This window comes from Gekko japonicus, unplaced genomic scaffold, assembly GCF_001447785.1.
Source record: "Gekko japonicus isolate JY-2015 unplaced genomic scaffold, Gekko_japonicus_V1.1 scaffold152, whole genome shotgun sequence".
Classification (NCBI taxonomy): Eukaryota; Metazoa; Chordata; class Lepidosauria; order Squamata; family Gekkonidae; genus Gekko; species Gekko japonicus.
In genome coordinates, this window is record NW_015168050.1 from 167,497 (window position 1) to 187,043 (window position 19,547).

Here is a 19,547-nt window from a genome sequence, read left to right on the forward strand (position 1 = left end):
GCTCATTGTTTTGTGCTTGTCGCACTTCATGTATCCTCTCTCTCTCTCTCTTTTTTACTATTACAGCTGACTCTCTGGAGCTGATTTTGTATCAAAATAAAGTTTTGACTTGAACGATCACATATCAAATTCTGGAAAAGCACTCTGCTATTTAGAAAAGTCATGTAAAATCTGTCTCTAACTTTTTGTGATTAAGTACTATTTTCCCCCTTTAGGGCAAATTCATCAGAATCCACTTTGGTACTACAGGCAAACTGGCTTCTGCTGATATTGAGACATGTAAGGAAATTTGCCAGAAATACAACTCTTTCTACCTCCTCCCTTTTCTGTTTTGTCTAATTGTACTTCTTTGCCTTACCAGATCTGCTGGAGAAGTCTAGAGTTACTTTCCAGCTAAAGGCTGAAAGAAGCTACCACATCTTTTATCAAATCATGTCCAATAAGAAGCCAGAACTAATTGGTAAGAGGCATCATTTTTGGTGATGGCAGCTAATAAACTTGATTGCATGACTGATGAAAACGAAACCATGTTTATTGTTCTCTTTATTCAGAGATGCTTCTGATTACTACCAACCCTTATGACTTCCATTTCGTCAGTCAGGGTGAGATCACTGTTGCTAGCATCAATGATCAGGAAGAGCTGATGGCAACAGATGTAAGTACCATCCAGAACTGTGTACCTCAAGCATTAATTTTTTTAGGCAGAATTCTGATTATTGGTTCACTTGACAGGAAGCCATTGACATTCTGGGCTTCACTGCTGAAGAAAAGACAGCCATTTACAAGCTTACAGGAGCTGTAATGCACTACGGGAACATGAGATTCAAACAGAAACAGCGTGAGGAGCAGGCTGAGCCAGATGGCACTGAAGGTATTAGAAAGACAAGGAATGTTCTCAGATATCCCAGAAAAAATTATTCTATGGAATGCTATATTAACCCTAAGTCAAAACACTCAGGTGTGAAATCACAGAATTTGGGGTCCTCTGATATTGCAAGGCCCGACCTGGATGGCCCAGGCTAGCCCGATCTTATCAGATCTTATCAGCTAAGCAGGGTCAGCCCTGGCTAGTATTTGGATGGGAGACCTCCAAGGGATACCAGCATCATGATGCGGAGGCAGGCCATGGCAAACCATCTAGGCTGGGGGGGGGGCTTTGCAGGCCTTCCCTGGCCCATCTGCCTGGGCAGGCGGGCCAGGAAAGGTGGTGGTGGGGGCCCACCCCTGGACTCCTTACTGCCGGAGCGCCATTCCAGCATGCTCCGGCAGGAAATGACCCCTGCACCTATGAATGTCTCTTGCATTGAAAAACCCATGGGGTCACCATCAATCAGCTGCGACTTGACGGCACATTAATCACCAATGTTGTAATGGTTATATTATTGTAATAGTTGTACAATCCTCCCCCTTGGGCACAATCTGGTGCATCTAAATCTGAATATTTAACTCTTACGGTCTATGTGATCTGTTTGCAAAATACCAGAGAAATCAGACTGCTCAGTCACAACACCTAGTGAGTGATTTGGAATCAGTCATTATGTCTCAGGGGAAACTACTTCACAGGATTCTGTGAAAATAAAAGGAGACAGGACCATGTATGCAACACTGGGCCCAGTAGTAAAATAGGGCAGGGTCAATGTGAAATAAAGAAAATAGTAGTTTACCCTGAGACACAATGACTGACTCCAAATCACTCACTAAGTGTTGTGACTGAGCAGTCTGATTTCTCTGGCAGAAGCTCAAACCCAACCACAACACCATACTGCAGCCAGTTTGGTGTAGTGGTTACGATTGTGGACTCTGTGAAATCTGGGAGAACCGGGTTTGATTCCCCACACCTCCACATGCAGCTGCTGGTGTGACCTTGGGTTAGTTACAAGTTCTCTCAGAGCTGTTCTCTCAAGAGCAGTCCTTGATAGAGCTCTCTCAGCCCCACCTACCTCACAGGGTCTCTGTTGTGGGGAAGGGAGGGAAGGAGATTATAAACCTCTCTGAGACTCTAAGTGAAGGGCGGGGTATAAATCCAATCTCCTCCTCTTCTTCTCTTAAAGTTTAACATTATGGAATAAACTGTATCCTTTTTATTGTGTCCATGGTTTCACTTGATATGAATGTTATGTGATATTAGTATCACAATTATCATTGACTGATTAATGTTCCTGTGTTGACTGATCGATGTTCCTGTGTCCTCTCATGTCATTATTCAGTTGCTGACAAGGCTGCGTATCTCATGAACCTCAACTCAGCAGACCTGCTTAAAGCACTGTGCTATCCTCGAGTCAAAGTTGGCAATGAATATGTCACAAAAGGTCAAACTGTCCAGCAGGTGATGTTCCATTAGACAAAATCCATGGTTTAACTGTCAGTAACTTACTGCCTGAGGAAAATGACATCAAACAACTAAATGGTTAAATCAAATACTTCCCTCTTCTGTATATGATGACTCATGTCTTTATTTTGTCTTTCTAGGTGTACAATAATGTAGGTGCTCTGGGAAAAGCTGTTTATGAGAAGATGTTCTTATGGATGGTTATTCGTATTAATCAGCAACTGGATACCAAACAACCCAGACAATACTTCATTGGTGTGCTGGACATTGCTGGCTTTGAGATCTTTGATGTAAGGAATAGGCAGAAAGATGTGTTTATGAGATATAACATTGATTTAGTTTAAAAGTTTCCCTTCCAGACCATTTCGTATCTTTTTTAAAAATAGCAAAATAGAACATTTGCACATGTTCAAAATGTGCAGAAAGTTGTGATTAACCTTACAGAGAGACACATTTACGATAGCGCTGTGGAAACATCTTGGTATGGGAGACAATATTGACAATGGGCAACAGATGAAGGAACAGAAACATAAACAGGTCTAGATTTAACCATAAACATGCAAAGATCTCATACGACTGAGAAAAAGTTTGCATAAACATTTAATTGGTGCATGCTGTGGGCAAGTATCTGTAGATATTCTACAAGAGAAGAGGATTGTTGAGACAAGTTTAGGACTTTGAGGACAATAAATGCCGTTGGTGAGTCATGGTAAGTGTTAATATTTCTCTTTCCCCCCCTGTAGTACAATAGCTTGGAGCAGCTGTGCATCAACTTCACCAATGAGAAACTGCAACAGTTCTTCAACCATCACATGTTTGTGCTAGAGCAAGAGGAGTACAAGAAAGAGGGAATTGAATGGGAGTTCATTGACTTTGGAATGGACCTGGCTGCCTGCATAGAACTCATTGAGAAGGTATCTTCAGCAGTACAAATTTGTGCTATTCTTTGAAATCCTTTCGTTGTTAGGATTCCCATGAACCCATATATATAATCTGATGCACTTGGCCCTCCAGTAAGCACAGCTTTCTGCACAGTAGAAAGCTGCTGATGCAGGAAAGGTGGATGGATGGTGTGGCAGCAGGTAACTATCAGGCACAGAACAATGTACACGAGATATTCCTGATATTTTAAACCAAATATTCCTCTTCTCAGTTTGATACTTTGTGGCTTTTCTGTCCAGCCTTCTTTTTGTGCTGTTCAACTGATAGACAGGATCCAGGTATCTGTTATTGCAAACAATCATAATTTCCTGAAACTTGCAGAGAAAATATGATCCCCCTTCGACCTTTAGTAATCAGTGGTGATCGTGCTGTGCAGAACTGTGCTTGTGCAAGCATCGTGGGCACCATAACATTATTTTATTGTTATTATTGTTAGTGCTAGTAATAAGGAATTCATAATATTCCTTTCTACAGCATAGTATTCAAAGAACAGTAAAACAGTCTAAAAACAGCAAATCATTAACACCCTCATAAAATACTAAAAGCCTTTTGCCCATGCCATTTTGTGAACCATTAAAACTTTTATTGGGGTTTTGAAAAAAAAATCATTTGAGGCTGAGGGTTAGGATTTTCACTATAAAGATATTGGTATGCATGAGGCATAGTATGGGTTAGAGAATGTCCTATACATTTTTATTTTGTGAGAGTAATATAATGTGGTATAGTATACCCCATACATACTTACAGTTTTATGTGAGAAGAATGTTTTCTGTCATGGCTAGATGCAGAGGGTGATTTTGGCCCCACTCCCATTAGAGAATGAAGAGTAAAGTGTTGCATTCAGGCAGAGTGGCAACAAGATGCCTTATACACACTAACCAGTGAATGACAGGTTGGGGAGGAACAACTAAAGGCCATTATACCACTTAGGCTGAGGTCACACGTGTTAAACAATCCACTTTTAATGCACTTTCCAACTGGATTTTGCCAGTTCACACAGTAAAAATCCAGTATGAAAGTAGATTATTTGGTGTGTGTGACTGCAGCCATACACAGGCTTTTGGCCTTGGTACCACCCTTGAGAAGTGTAGTATGGGTTTAGTTGACTGCTTTGGCACCAAGTAGGAATCTTCTGGGTTCCTGACATGTTCACAACAATTAATTAGGCCTGATTATTAGGACTGGCAAAGCCCTTACTAGACTTTGGCAGAAATAGTGCAAGTTGTTGAAACATAGATAAGAAAACTGGTTATCAACTCAGGCATCTAAGGATAAGAAGAAGAAGAGATTGGCTTTATACCCCGCTCTTCACTCGGAGTCTCAGAGTAGCTTACAAACTCCTTTCCCTTCCCCTCAAACACCCTGTGAGGTAGGTGGAGCTGAGAGAGCTCTGACAGAAACTGCCCTTTCAAGGACAGCTCTGACAGAACTATGGCTTGCCCAAGGTCATCCAGCAGTTGCAAGTGGAGGAGTAGGGAATCAAACCTGGTTCTCCCAGATTAGAGTCCACACACTACACACTACACCAAACAGCTACACCAAACTGCACACTTGACCACTACATAAGAAGAGCTTATCCAGTACATAGGGTTGCCAACTACAGTTTGGGAAATTCCTGGAGATTTGGGGATAGACCCTCAGGAGGGTGGGGATTTGGGATGGAGGGGTGTCAGCAGGGAATAAGACCATAGGTGCCATATTGTGCACCACCCAAAGTAGCCATTTGCTCCAGGGGGACAGATCTGTGTTATCTGGAGATAAATTGTAATTCTGGGAGGTCTCCAGGCAGTCAGTTAAATGATGCCTGCTAAAATGGATGGGATATATTAAAAAGGATATACAGACCAGTCATAAAATAAAGGCTAGTTTAATCCATAAAATGTGTCTCATGTTTTCATTCTGCTTTGTGTGGGTAATTGGGTAATTGAGGGTTAGATGAAACATGATGTTCAAGTAATGTGTGTATAGAGCATTTCCAGTCTCAGTCCCTGCACCTGAGCTATCAGCTCCGGGGTGGGGGGATAAAGTACTACATGTATAGTTTTCCCTGCAGCTCTAGGGAAGTATTTGGGAACAGAAACTGATGCAGCCCCTTTCCTCATGCAGTGGCCCCAGTCAAGATTTGACTCTTTCAGTTTAATCTAAGAGGAGAACAGGAGTTCCCAGGTGTATATGAATTTGGCCCCAAGTGCGGTGTAAATTGGAAGCTGTGTTTCATAATTTTCCAATGTGGGATTGTGTAATGTTGGATTGTTCTTGTCTGACAAAAAACACTTTTTGGCCTGTGGAGATCACATTTCATGTGCAGTGGTTCCTAAATTTCTGTCTTTCACATCTCTCTAGCTGTCATCTTTATTGATCTTTCTTCTAGCCAATGGGCATTTTCTCCATCCTGGAAGAGGAGTGCATGTTCCCCAAGGCAACTGATCAATCTTTCAAAAACAAGCTCTATGACCAGCATCTTGGCAAATCCGCCAATTTCCAGAAGCCGAAGCCTGTCAAAGGCAAAGCTGAGGCCCACTTCTCCCTGGTGCACTATGCTGGCACTGTGGATTACAACATCACTGGCTGGTTAGAAAAGAACAAGGACCCCCTGAATGAAACTGTTGTGGGGCTGTACCAGAAATCATCCATGAAGACTCTGGCTCTACTATTTGCTGACCGCCCTGCAGATGCTGGTAATTACTCCATGGTCAATATTTGTATGTAGAGAGATCTCTATGCTGAAGGGAAATATTAATATTTAATTAATCTAGGAACCATTGAAATATTTTTATGTGCATTTCAGAGGGTGGTGGCAGCAAAAAAGGTGCCAAGAAGAAGGGTTCTTCCTTCCAGACGGTTTCTGCTCTTTTCAGGGTATAGTATAATCCCATAAATCTTTCTTTTCCTGTTGGAGTCTGAAAAATGCCTAATGAAATGCCATTTTCCATATTTTTGTGCATTTATATAAACACCACTTTGAATGCTCTGAAACACATACAAAACCTGACTAAGTTGATGCAATACCTTTCTTTAGTTTTTGTTATAAAATTAAACTGTTATGTCCACTTCATTCTATTCATATCCAGAGTACATTGCATATCCATAAAAAACCTCTCTAAAATGAAAACACACACACATTGATTTCTAAGAAAAACCACAGCAGGCATGTTTATTGATAAACTTCAAAAACTACTTTGCCCAAACCAGTTGTCTGTGTACTGTAGTCACGTATTAACACAGGATTAAATCCAAATAAGGAATGTATGGTTTTGGCATAATTTACAGCCAAAATTTTTTATGTTATCAGCACAGCAGTTCATACTGTAATGGAAACAAGTTGTTCTTAAATCTGAACATCAGATTGTTTCTCTGACAATGTAAAATACTACAACCAAAACATCGAAAAAGGCCTTAGCTGTATGTGTTAGGGATTTCTAGTGCACTAAACTTGTTTGGATTGTTGCCCAAAATATTTGCCTCTGTCTTACAGGAGAACTTAAACAAGCTGATGAGTACTCTGAGAAGCACTCACCCCCACTTTGTACGCTGTCTTATTCCTAATGAAACAAAAACACCCGGTAGGTAGTGTGGATTAAAGAGATAAAGGTATGACAATACTTGTGTCTCTGTGGCTTGGTACTAATTTCTGCTTTGATTTTTTTTTTTAAGGCGCAATGGAACATGAGCTCGTATTGCACCAGCTGAGATGTAATGGTGTGTTAGAAGGCATCCGTATTTGCAGAAAGGGGTTTCCCAGCAGAATAATTTATGCTGATTTCAAACAGAGGTTAGATTAGACCTCTTATGCAGCTTCATCCCACATGCTTTCTTAATGTAACTGTTTTAAAGCACTTGAACTTTTTCAGTTTAATATGTTTGTACTATAAGATAAGATTTGTTTAAATATTTGCACACACAGTCGGAAGAAAGAGACCAACACAGGTATTTGGTATAAACGAAAGGGCAGCTTTATTTAACTTTCAGATTAACTTTAATCAACTGTAACTGGCAAGGGCCGCAACTCATGTCAGGCAAAAGGATCCCTTGATCCTTTTCCTAACCTTAAACAGGGTGAACCACCGAGCCCCTGGTGCAAGCCAACCTTAACACGGCTGTTGCCAGGCAGCAGACATGTTAACAACCCCGAAGTGAGCCACCTACCTCTAGCCGCAGCGGGAGAGGGGATACCCACTCCAGGGTGTATCGCAGGCCACTAGCAGTCCCCATCCGAGGCCCGTGCCAAGGTCTGGTTTGTGCTAAGTGTGCCAAAAACCCCCCCCATTCAAGGAGGGGTCTGCTATTCATTAGAGGTCCCCCTAATGAACAAAACAAGGCTAGATTCCTGCCACCAACAACGGTCAAGCCTCTGCTTAGGCCCTTGACCCCACACACTAGTCAACAATCTGGCACAGTCCTTGCCTCAAATCCTCAAGGAAAATACAATTCCCAGTTTCAGAAAGGTGAACATCCTCTCAATAGAGATGGACATATTCCTTTACAATGCCCAGGTTTGGGATGACAAACCCAAACCCATCCCACATAGCATTTCCCAATTAATGGTTAGCCTTCTTTTGCACCCACTCAATGTCATGTGGATCACAAGCCCACTTCCACACCCGCCGGGGCAAAACAGGTGACCACACCAGCCTGACATTGGGCCAACATGCCACAATGTCCTCCGTGTCCACCTGCGCCTGCAGTATCAGAGCCTTTCCCATCCCCATCCCCAGGTCATTGCCACCCCGGTGGATGACCACGTTATTGGGAGGAGGGCCACTTTGCTACACAAACAGCAAGGGCATCAGCCCAATCCAACTAAGGCCCCATCTGCCCAGCCATTCGACAATGGCACAGTCGCTCAGGCCCAGCTGTGAGTCCATTCCAGATCTCTCCGTCTGATAGGCCGCACAGAAAACCATACTGTGGCCAGCAATCAGAATCCGGAGCCTCCGCACAGAAGCCAATGAACCTAAAACCAAACAACAACAGGAAACATTAGAAGGAACAAAAACTTGCAGTGACTTCAAAGGCCGAACATAGATCTTGTAAGCCACTGAATGCCAACGCCCCACTTTCTGTATGGCTGAGCCAGAATAGCCCATGGCCGCAGCTCCAATTCTGAATGAATGTGTGCCAAATCTCACACCTGATAAACCTAACTTAGTCAAGGCCCTTGATGTCACTTTCCAGAACTTGTACTTAGTCAGCGTGGACTTATCTGCATGAAGGAATAGAGGGCCATTGTCTCGGCTACACTGGCAAACATATTGACGCAAAGCCCAGACCCGACAGAGGTCCCTATCAACACAAACACCAAGATATATCTCATTCCCTTTACCCTTCTGATCAGTTTTGGACCATTATATGTGGATCACAACCCTGTCACCCTTAAAAGAAATATCATTTACCTGCAGAGCCCTCTTCATGGGATGCGTATGAGATTGCTGTACCAACTCACTGACCTGTAAAGCGCCAAAAAACACGGTCAGTAAGGCAGCATGGAATAACACAATCTCAAAGCCAGAGCTACACACCTGTGCCCACGCTCCAAACAGCCCCTTTAGCACTGCAGGGGAAATAGATTGCCGTAAGTCCCGCTGGGCACCAGCTTCCTGTACCCAGCCCTCCAGCATCTTCTGTAACCTGAAGTCAGCAGTAAATTCAAGGAAACCATGAGCCTTACTGTGGAAGGCCAAACCTGCCAACAGTAATCAAATAGATTTCATGGCCAAACTCTTACCTTCCAACATGGCACAATATTACAGCAGATGGTCCACCAGTATTGGCCAGACATCCTGAAGCCCTACCTGCCCCCTAAAAGTCATATATGATGAACTGTGTGGTCATAAGCTTTCAGCGTGCTTGGCACAAGTGCTATGTCAATTGCCCTGCTAGCCTCAACCCGCCAAGCTGCCACAGTTGCACCCTTGTTGGGTGCAAGTTGACCTCCGGGGTCAGGTGATGAAACCTCTCAATCTGTTTGTGAGACAGAGTGTCCGCCACCCCGTTATTCACCCCAGGGACATGCTTGGTGAGGAAAAGAACATTCAACTGCAAACATTGAAGTGTAAAGGTATGCACAAGGCTCATAACTCTCGGAAGGCTGGATGTCAAAGAGTTGATGTCTTGACCCATTGCCAAATTGTCACACCAGAAACGTACTGTATTGTTGGACAGCTGCTCCCCCCAAACCCAAAGGGCAACCAATATAGGGAAGAATTCAAGGAAGGTCAAGTCCTGACAAAGTCCTCCCGCAACCCAGGCCTCAGGCCATTTGCTGCACACCAGTGGCTCCCAAAGCCCACTGATCCAGAGGCATCAGAGATCACCTGGAATCCCTCCTACAAGTGCAAGTCATCCCTCCAAAAAGAAACCCTATTAAACCTACACAAGAATGTATCCCAGACCTGAATGTCCTCCTTCATTCCCCTATTGATTCTCACCCTGTGAGATGGGCTTTGAAGCCCAGCCATAGCACTGCAAAGGTGGCGCAAGAATGGTATTCCAGAGGTGACCACCTGACAAGCAAAATTCAGATGCCCCACCAGTTGCTGAAGCTCTAGGAAGGTGCAACGGAGACAACTTAGTCTCTGGTAACTGTGAAGACTGGTGTCCAACTCTATCCCTAAGAAAGTCAAAGTGGATGATGGCCCCTCAGTATTCTCGAGAGCTAGGGGAACCCCCAGCTTGCCAGCCAACTCAATGAAGAAGGAGGAGGAGGGGATTGGATTTATACCCTGCCCTTCATTACCTGAAGGAGTCTCAGAGGACTGCTAGTGAGAGAACAGCTCTGAAAGAACTTATGACTGACCCAAGGTCACACCAGCAGCTGCATGTGGAGGAGTGGGTAATCAAACCTGGTTTTCCCAGATTAGAGACCGTTCTAACCACTACACCAAATCAGCTCTGATAGACTGGAGTAGACGTTGGCACCGTCCAAACCCTGCCTGTCCCACAAAGAGAAAATCATCCAAATAGTGAACAGTATCCTCTATTCCTGCCTTCACTCTCAGCACCCACTCTAAAAAAGAACTAAAACACTCAAATCCAGAACAATAAATAGAATATCCCATGGGGAGGGCCGTGTCCATGTAATACTGGCCCTCAAAGGCAAATCCCAAAAGTTCAAGATCGCACCGGCAACAAGCAAAAAGCTGACAATGGCACACTTCACCATCTCAGCAGCCAGGCCACACCGCTGGACTACCTTAATGGCCTGAAGTATAACGGACCATACAGAGGTCTTCTGAGGTAGCTTCATTGACTGAACTGACCCTAAGAAAGGACAGGTGATGTATCAGACGATACTCACCCTCAACTTTCTTGGGAACCACCCCCAGGGGAGGAACAGAGGGAGACAAAAAGGGGCCCAAAACTCTGCCCCCCCTACATTCCTTGGCTATCTTTTCCCTAACTACCTGCTTCAGCCCCACAATAGACTTCAGGTTCCTAGCCATGAAGGCCTCCGGTATACCTGTATAAGGAATCCTGAAACCATTAGTAAAATCATCTAACAAATACAAACTGTCTACAGTATTAGGATAGCAGGCCAGCCACATTTTAAGCTGAGTCAGGTTTATAGGGCTGGGAGTCCAATGTTCCCTCTAAGTCGTGGAGTCTTGTGAGCAAAAATTCTACTTTGTGAGCTACTGGCATTAAAGTTGTGAGCGAGTGATTGGGCTGCTGCATAAATTAGTTTACTCTGGAGCCATCCTCCCTGAGCTAAGATGAAAATGTGTGAGCTGGAGACTAAAAAACTGTGAGCTAGCTCACACTAACTCAGCTTAGAGGGAACACTGGCTGGGACCCTTTTCCAATATCTTGAGGGGTGGTACCACTACCTCCTGGTTGCTTACCAACACCCTTCTGCTTTGCTTTGGAGCAAGATGTGAAGGTATGTGACCCCCTGCATAAGGGGCATTCATGCCTGAGCTGACAAGGCTTGCATGAGCAAGCTCCTTGCAAGGTGAACTCCCAGCAAAGCAACCTAGGTTGAATGCTCCGACCCCCCCCCCGGGGCAAGATGTGGTCACACCAGCAGCCTTTTGCATAATGTGACCACTGTCAGAGTGATCTCCCAAAGAAGGCTTGGCCGGGGCCATCAGTTGGAGCCGTAGGTGTTGATGCACCTGGTCCCATGGCAGAGCACGGTTAACTGCAGCCCTCATCCAAAATTCCTCATTGTACTGTAACCATGCACCTCCTGAAAATTCAGTATAAGCCCAATAAATGATGTCTATATACTGGAAATACGGAGCAGTCCTCACAGGGTGGGTCCTAGCCATGACTCCCACATAGATCAAAAAGCCAGGCAACCAATTAGCCCATGAGCGGCCCACACGTCATCTCTTTAGATGCTCCTTGTCCTGCTCATCAAGATCCTCCTTATCTTTCTTTTCAATTTCCCTGAATAATAGTGTGAAAACGTCCACAAAATCTCCTTTCAGAATATTTTCCCTTGTTGCTGATGTCAGATGATTCCCCCAGGGGCATACCTACACCCCCCCGGGGCATAGCAGTAAAAGGGATGGAACCAATGGGGGCTCCACCAGCAGCCCCATAACCCCAATTACCTCAAGAAGGCAGCTGCCCCACGAGCACTCCACCTGCCACCACAGATCATGTTCCTGTGAAAGGGGCAGGCATCATTCCCCATTGACCTGGCACTACTGGTAGCACTCCCGAACCACCGCTTAAAGAGGCATTAGGCGCGGTTGCACCACCATTCCCCACCAGGCCCCAAGGACCTCAAGGCCAAACCATTCCCCCAGAAGAAACATCCAACTTACCTGTCCCCTCCACAGCTGCAACAGCCATGCCAACAGGTGCAGCCTTGGTTGCAGACCCTTGGTCTGATGCCCCTTCAAGTGCCTTGGCTCCCTGGGTGAGCCCCGCTTCTTCGTTCCCTGTGGAAGGAGTTGAGGTGGAGGACCCTTCTAAAGCTGAAAGACAGGCCGACACTGATTGATTAAATTTGGAGGACCGAGACTGTCACACTAATTGAGGAATTTCCACCCTCCCCCGTGTGACTGTAACCCACGCCCCCCGTGCATTCTCCAATGCCTCCAAGCACTCCAAAATTAGCTGGCGCTCTTGTTTCATCTCCTCTTCATCCAAGTGAGACTCAGGCACACATTTGGGTGCATTCTTGGAGGTGGTTGGCTCTTCCTTGGTGGGACCCTTTTCTTTACCAGACACCATCCTGGCCCATCTAAAATGGTACAAACAAAATGGCGCCACCCATCCTCATGCATGCAGTATAAGGACTGCCCCCAACCCCGAGCAAAGCTGCTGCTGAATACGAAATGGGAGAACCCAAAAACCAAGATTGAGCAGGGTAAGGCAGCTAGAAATCCTGAGCTGGGGTGAGGTGGGGGGGAAGAGGGGGTGGGGAAGGAATAAATGGAGGGGGGAGTGGTTGTAAGGAAAATAAAGAGTTACCCTTTACTGAAAGCCCCACAACTAGTCCCCTTGGCACCCTAATCCCACACAAAACCAAACCGCATCCAAGAGAATCCAGACTCCATGATGCACAAGGGCCCAAATCAGTCGAGCAGGAGCGATGATCCTCCTCTTCGGCCGATTGCAAAAAGACTGCCTTGATGAGGGGGAGTGCTGTGCTAATAAGCACTAAACTCCACCCCCACCAAATACCCATATGAGTGGGAATCACCCGAACACAGACCTTCCTCCTTCCATGCGTGCAAAGGAGGCCCTCCATCCGTAGGCAACCTTCAGTTGCTGTCTGTCAGGGCCATAATCTTTTGAGCCATCTCCCCTCTACTCTGCTCTAAACATCCTGAGGGACAGCAGCTATTTTATGACAGCCATTGGTGTTCATTTTTTGTCAATATAATTCCTTGACATGGCTTTCAGGACAAATAACAATCACTGTTATAAAACAGCTAAATTTAACTTTTTGTTTCTTCCAACAGGTACAAGATTCTAAATGCAAGTGCCATCCCAGAAGGCCAGTTTATTGATAGCAAGAAGGCTTCTGAGAAGCTTCTTGGATCCATTGATATAGACCACACCCAGTATAAATTTGGCCACACCAAGGTAAATTTTTTCTATAACCAAAAGTGGAACATTTGGGTTTGTTGGGACAGTGAGCGATATTCTATCAACATCAATCACATCTAGTACAAATTTTGGACATACCAAGTTACGGAATATCTTTGTTGCAAGCATGGCTTTTTAAAACTTATGTAAAGACTGAGAGATTTTGTAACATTTCTTTGATTCAGGTATTCTTCAAAGCTGGCCTTTTGGGTCTTCTAGAAGAGATGAGAGATGACAAGTTAGCACAGCTGATTACACGAACACAAGCTATGTGTCGTGGTTTCTTATCACGAGTAGAGTACAAGAAAATGTTGGAGAGAAGGTATGAGCTTCACAATTACTTAGGAAAGCACTATCAGAGTGCTTGGTTTGTTTACTACATTCCGTTTAATATGTATTTTACCTTTGTCAACAGAGAGGCCGTCTTTACGATTCAGTACAATGTCCGTTCATTCATGAATGTCAAGACCTGGCCGTGGATGAAGCTATACTTTAAGATCAAGCCTTTGCTGAAGAGTGCTGAATCAGAGAAGGAGATGGCCAACATGAAGGAAGAGTTTGAGAAAACTAAAGAAGATCTTATCAAGTCAGAGGCCAAACGGAAGGAACTGGAAGAAAAAATGGTGTCCCTTATGCAAGAGAAAAATGACTTGCAGCTCCAAGTCCAAGCTGTGGGTATAAATAATTAAGCAATACGAAGACTATATTCTAACCATAAACTTCTGAATTTAGCATTATCTTTAAAGAGTTATTTGCTGTTTTTGTCCATATAAATGTGAAACCCCACCTGGAAGATTTTTAAAACATAAAACTATTATGTTTATGCATAGTAAATGAGAGAGAGAGAGAGAGAGAGAGAGAGAGAGAGAGAGAGAGAGAGAGAGAGAGAGAGAATAACAAGCTTGCATAATGATCCTATTGAAATGAAAAATAAAAAGTTCATGATCTGCAAGTAATATGTTACGTAGGTCATACTACTTAGGAAAATGACCAAAGGCTGTTTGTGATTCTTGGAAATACCAGTAAACTAAACAATGGATGTTTCTACCCCAGTACAACCTACTATCTTTACTTAGATTTTATATAGTAAAACTAATTTTTTATATAAAATGTACATTTTCAATATAAAAGGCATTAGGTTTATATACTAAATTGATGGGCTTTCAGAAGAATTTAGGGGAGTTAGACACTAAAATATTATGTTAACATAACAGATTAGAAAATAGCTAAAGTTAAAAAAAGGCTACTTTTTTTAGGAATCAGATGGCTTGGCAGATGCTGAGGAGAGATGTGACCAGCTGATCAAAACCAAAATCCAGCTGGAAGCCAAAATTAAGGAGCTGACCGAACGAGCAGAAGATGAGGAGGAAATGAATGCTGAGTTGACAGCCAAGAAGAGGAAGCTGGAAGATGAATGCTCAGAGCTGAAGAAAGACATTGATGATCTTGAGCTCACACTGGCCAAGGTTGAAAAGGAAAAGCATGCCACTGAGAATAAGGTACTGACCAAACAAATAACAAATAGTAAGAATGTACTTAGGGTTGCCAGGTCACCCTGACCACCGGCAGGGGATGGGGAGAAGAGTAGTTACTAGATCTAGGTTTGGAGATGAAGCCTGGGGAAGACAGGAATCTCAGTGGGATACAATGCCATAGAGTCCATCTGTCAAAGCATCCATTTTCTCCAGGGGAACTGATTTCTGTAGTCTGGAGACAGGCTGTATTTCTGGGGGATCCCTAGGTCCTACCCGAAGGCTGGCATCCCTGATTATGTACTACTGTCATTGAAATTCTGGCCCTATTTCAATGTTTAAAGGTGAAAAACCTTACTGAAGAGATGGCAGTTTTGGATGAAACCATTGCCAAACTGACCAAGGAAAAGAAAGCCCTCCAGGAAGCCCATCAACAGACCTTGGATGACCTGCAGGCAGAAGAGGACAAAGTGAATACTCTGACCAAAGCAAAGACCAAGCTGGAGCAACAAGTGGACGATGTGAGCACAATAATGTGAGAAATAAAGCTCTGAAATGAAGCTAAATTTCTGTTGGCAGGGTCTTTATGACTTCTTTCTCTTCAGCTTGAAGGGTCTCTGGAGCAAGAAAAGAAGCTTCGCATGGACCTTGAAAGAGCCAAGAGGAAGCTTGAAGGGGATTTGAAATTGTCACAAGAATCCTTAATGGATTTGGAGAATGATAAACAGCAGCTGGATGAAAAACTTAAGAAGTAAGTGTAGTTTACTTTGGAAGATTTTTGTGGAGATCATTGTACCATAGATTTAATTTGGACTCTTTGTACCATACATTAGATATGACTCTCACACATTATGTTTTGTTGTGAAAAGGAAAGACTTTGAAATCAACCAGCTCCAAAGCAAAATTGAAGATGAGCAGGCCTTAGGCTCTCAGCTTCAGAAGAAGATCAAGGAGCTACAGGCAAGTTGCATCGTGGTATCCTGGGGGCTGGGTGAACTGATTCATCTGAGAAGCAGGTTTGATTCTTAATGGTTGCTTCCCTGTTTTTTAGGCCCGTATTGAGGAACTGGAGGAGGAGATTGAGGCTGAACGTGCTTCTCGGGCTAAAGCAGAGAAGCAGCGGTCTGATCTCTCCAGGGAACTTGAAGAGATCAGTGAGCGCCTGGAGGAAGCTGGTGGGGCAACTTCTGCTCAGATTGAGATGAACAAGAAACGTGAGGCAGAATTCCAGAAACTGCGTCGGGACCTTGAAGAGGCCACTCTGCATCATGAAGCTACAACTGCTGCTCTCCGCAAGAAGCATGCAGACAGCTCAGCTGAACTTGGGGAGCAAATTGATAGCTTGCAGCGTGTAAAACAGAAGCTGGAGAAGGAAAAGAGTGAGCTGAAGATGGAGATTGATGACCTTGCCAGCAACATGGAATCTGTCTCTAAATCTAAGGTATGCTTCAGCAGTTTGCCAACTTGGGCTACATCCTCATGGCTATTTTCCTACAGCTTGTCTTCAAAAGTGGAGCAATATGTTTCACAGCACCCACAGAATGTTCTCTTCTGATTTTCCTCTTTCCAGTTTTTCCCCAGCTTTGCTCCACTTTTTCCCAAGCCTCCTTTGCTTTGATCTTTCTAGAAAGCTCTAAGAGAATTAGTATACCCTCAGAATGGCACTATGTGCATTTTTGAACCTTCTGCCCAGATTGATGCTATTTTACTGCAGGTTTTTTTTTAAGCAGACAAAAAACCCTCCAGTGAAATGGTGGCAGGAGGGAAATGGTGTCCATGAGGGGATGACCAAGGAAAATGTGCAGAAAATCCCCCAATGAGTGTGCCATTGCTTCTGTGAATGCTTGTATTCACAGCAGCAATAAATTCACAACACAGAAGCCTCATTGTATAGATGCATTCTTAATGTAAAGTTATTGTATTTACATATTTGTGACTTTGTGTTGGATTGGAGTCAGATCATCATATTTGTGTTATTTTTGCACCTGTGAAAAATATGAATGAATAAAAGAGTAGTGTTAAAAAAATTATTCCAGTCAATTATTCCTGTTCAGACGGGCAGCTAATCCCACCATTATGCCAGTTTGAATTTTATCCCGATCTTTTTAATTCATTGTAGCATGACCAGACATCCCCCTAGTGAATTGCCTTACCGCACGCTGCCTCCATTGTGGATTGTCTAGACAGCGTCCACTGAAGGAGGCATGTGCAGTGGGGTTTTTTAAAAAAACTTTTTGCCCATGTGCATAGGGGTCACAGTGCGTCCTTGTTGAAGGAGGCACACGGTGTGTTTTTTTAAAAAAACTTTTTGCGCATAGGCATCACAGCGTGTCCTTGTTGATCCGCACATGTGTAGAGATTTTTTTAAATGGCGCCCGCTCAGGATGGTCTGACATCAGACCACCCCGATGGGAGGATTGCACGCTGGTGGAACGATCAGACAGGTGAAAGTCTGCAGTTGTCCCGCTGGTAACCGAAAACCCCAGATTTAAAGTGCTATCTTTTAAGTACGGCTCCAAAGTGCGGCAAAACGGGATCCCCACAGAAGAGGGACATTTCCCAGATGTTTGTGTCTGGACATTACCTTTAGATCCGTGAGGCAATTGTGATCGGACTCTTAGAAGGGCATAACTTGCTTAGAATAGCATTGATAATGGATCACATATTCAGGATCTCTCTTGATTATCCTTTTTTATTCATTAAGATTTACCTCATTCTCCAGACCTTCGTGTTTATAGAACATTGCCTTTTTATTCCTCCTTTAAATATCTAAGTATTCTGGCACTTCAAGTATCCTCACCAAACACTTAGAGCTATTGCAAAATATATGCTCTGAATATGAAACGAAATAGAATCTGTTAACATGAGTCTTTTTCACATTTAGGCCAACCTTGAAAAGATGTGCCGCACCCTAGAGGATCAGCTCAGTGAACTTAAAACAAAGGAAGAAGAACACCAGCGCACTATCAATGACTTGAGTGCTCAAAGAGCTCGTCTACAGACAGAAGCAGGTAGGAGACTAGGCAAATGATTTAATACAAAGATGCTGGATGCCTGGGAGAATGACATCATTTGTCCTGGAAAAGATAGCTATCTATAGCTATGACCAGTACTCCCTCTAAGCTGTGGAGTCTTGTGAGCAAAACTTCTACTTTGTGAGTGACCGGCATTAAAGTTGTGAGTGAGCCATTTGTCTACTGCATAAATTAGTTTGCTCTGGAGCCATCCTTCCTGAGCTAAGATAAAAATGTATGAGCTGGAGGCTAAAACACTGTGAGCTAGCTCACACTAACCCAGCTTAGAGGGAACACTGCCTATGACCATTGATATATTTATCAAGTTATTGGCTGAACTGATTATTTAAATAAACTTAGGATACTCATTCAAAGCCTTTCTCATTTTAAATAACATTTTTTTACTGCAAAGGGCAATTCACTTATGATAAATCCTATTATATCTTCTCTGCTTCAGGTGAACTCTCACGGCAGGTAGATGAAAAAGATGCTTTGATTTCCCAGCTCTCAAGAGGAAAGCAAGCTTTTACTCAACAAATTGAAGAACTAAAAAGGCAACTTGAAGAAGAGATAAAGGTATGGATTTTCAATCATGAATTTCTTTCATTGTCTTTCCTGATGTGCCCTGGAAACCTTCTTTGTCACCATCTTCCTAATACAAGACTAGCCTTGCTTATATTTTTATTAATGTTTTATCCATCTCATACCTTTGTGCTACACCTTCTAATAATTTTATGGATGGACAGGTTTTTTTTTCCTTTCGGAGTGAATATTTGCAAACTCAAATGATACTATGTTAATTCTGTAGGCTAAGAATGCACTAGCCCATGGCTTGCAATCTGCTCGCCATGATTGTGACCTCCTTCGAGAACAATATGAAGAAGAGCAGGAAGCCAAGGCTGAACTCCAACGTTCTCTGTCCAAGGCCAATAGTGAAGTTGCCCAGTGGAGAACTAAATATGAAACTGATGCTATTCAGCGGACAGAGGAACTGGAGGAGGCCAAGTATGTAGAAGTACTATAGCCAATAATGTGTTTTATTGGGGGAGTAACAGATGTATAGTTGTGTAAGTATAATAGGAAAAAATGTATCCATTTACTGCAGCCATTTGACGGAAGAACAAATTCAGATATAGGTTGTCTTTTTATTGTTTGATCTGGGCTTAGTTTGATTAGGAGAGAATGTTGTATATTTATATGGAGTTCTAAGGGCTTGAATCATGGCCACAGAACAGGGTTGAACTGGATGGCCATGGAAATCCAGGCTTTCTTAAATGAGACGGATTATCTAGACCAGGGGTCCCCAATCTTTTTGAGCCTGCAGGCACCTTTGGAGTTCTGACACGGGGTGGTGGGCACAATTACAAAAGAGCTGCCATAGGAGGTGGAGTCAATCACAAAATAGAGAAAGACTGAAGTGGAAAAAGCCCAACCTGAAAATCAAATCATGAACCAAAAGATTGAGCAACTAGAAAATAAAAGACAACTATTTATTACACAGTGCACAGAATCTTAAGATTAAAAATGACATATATAGGGTACCATTAAAATGCAGATAATAGTATACAGCAACAAGATGAAGTTGCATGTCCAATAACAGGGAATCATAATAATGGTTGCACAATAATGGTTACAATGCATTTCGGCCCCAAGGGCCTTCCTCAGTGGACAAAATCATACTAATGCACACAGGGCTGGCTCCAGGGGTTTTTTTTTTGCTCACTAGGCAAGGCTACCTTCTGC

The 19,547-nt window shown here is 43.5% G+C and overlaps 1 protein-coding gene across 1 annotated transcript in view; it reads left to right on the forward strand.

Moving 5' to 3' along the window:
* The first annotated feature begins 200 nt into the window (after positions 1–200).
* The window catches only part of LOC107113087 (myosin-3), a 26,867-nt gene continuing 7,520 nt past the window's right edge, over positions 201–19,547 (forward strand). The window contains exons 1-22 of the mRNA XM_015414343.1: positions 201–279; positions 362–460; positions 552–655; positions 733–871; positions 2,208–2,326; positions 2,470–2,619; positions 3,073–3,243; positions 5,643–5,949; positions 6,060–6,130; positions 6,747–6,834; positions 6,926–7,043; positions 13,192–13,315; positions 13,504–13,640; positions 13,734–13,989; positions 14,575–14,817; positions 15,135–15,311; positions 15,396–15,541; positions 15,660–15,750; positions 15,842–16,231; positions 17,675–17,801; positions 18,262–18,380; positions 18,613–18,809. Coding sequence (XP_015269829.1) covers positions 433–460; positions 552–655; positions 733–871; positions 2,208–2,326; positions 2,470–2,619; positions 3,073–3,243; positions 5,643–5,949; positions 6,060–6,130; positions 6,747–6,834; positions 6,926–7,043; positions 13,192–13,315; positions 13,504–13,640; positions 13,734–13,989; positions 14,575–14,817; positions 15,135–15,311; positions 15,396–15,541; positions 15,660–15,750; positions 15,842–16,231; positions 17,675–17,801; positions 18,262–18,380; positions 18,613–18,809 — 3,302 coding nt within the window. The 5' untranslated portion in view covers positions 201–279; positions 362–432. The remainder of the gene's footprint in view (positions 280–361; positions 461–551; positions 656–732; positions 872–2,207; positions 2,327–2,469; positions 2,620–3,072; positions 3,244–5,642; positions 5,950–6,059; positions 6,131–6,746; positions 6,835–6,925; positions 7,044–13,191; positions 13,316–13,503; positions 13,641–13,733; positions 13,990–14,574; positions 14,818–15,134; positions 15,312–15,395; positions 15,542–15,659; positions 15,751–15,841; positions 16,232–17,674; positions 17,802–18,261; positions 18,381–18,612; positions 18,810–19,547) is intronic.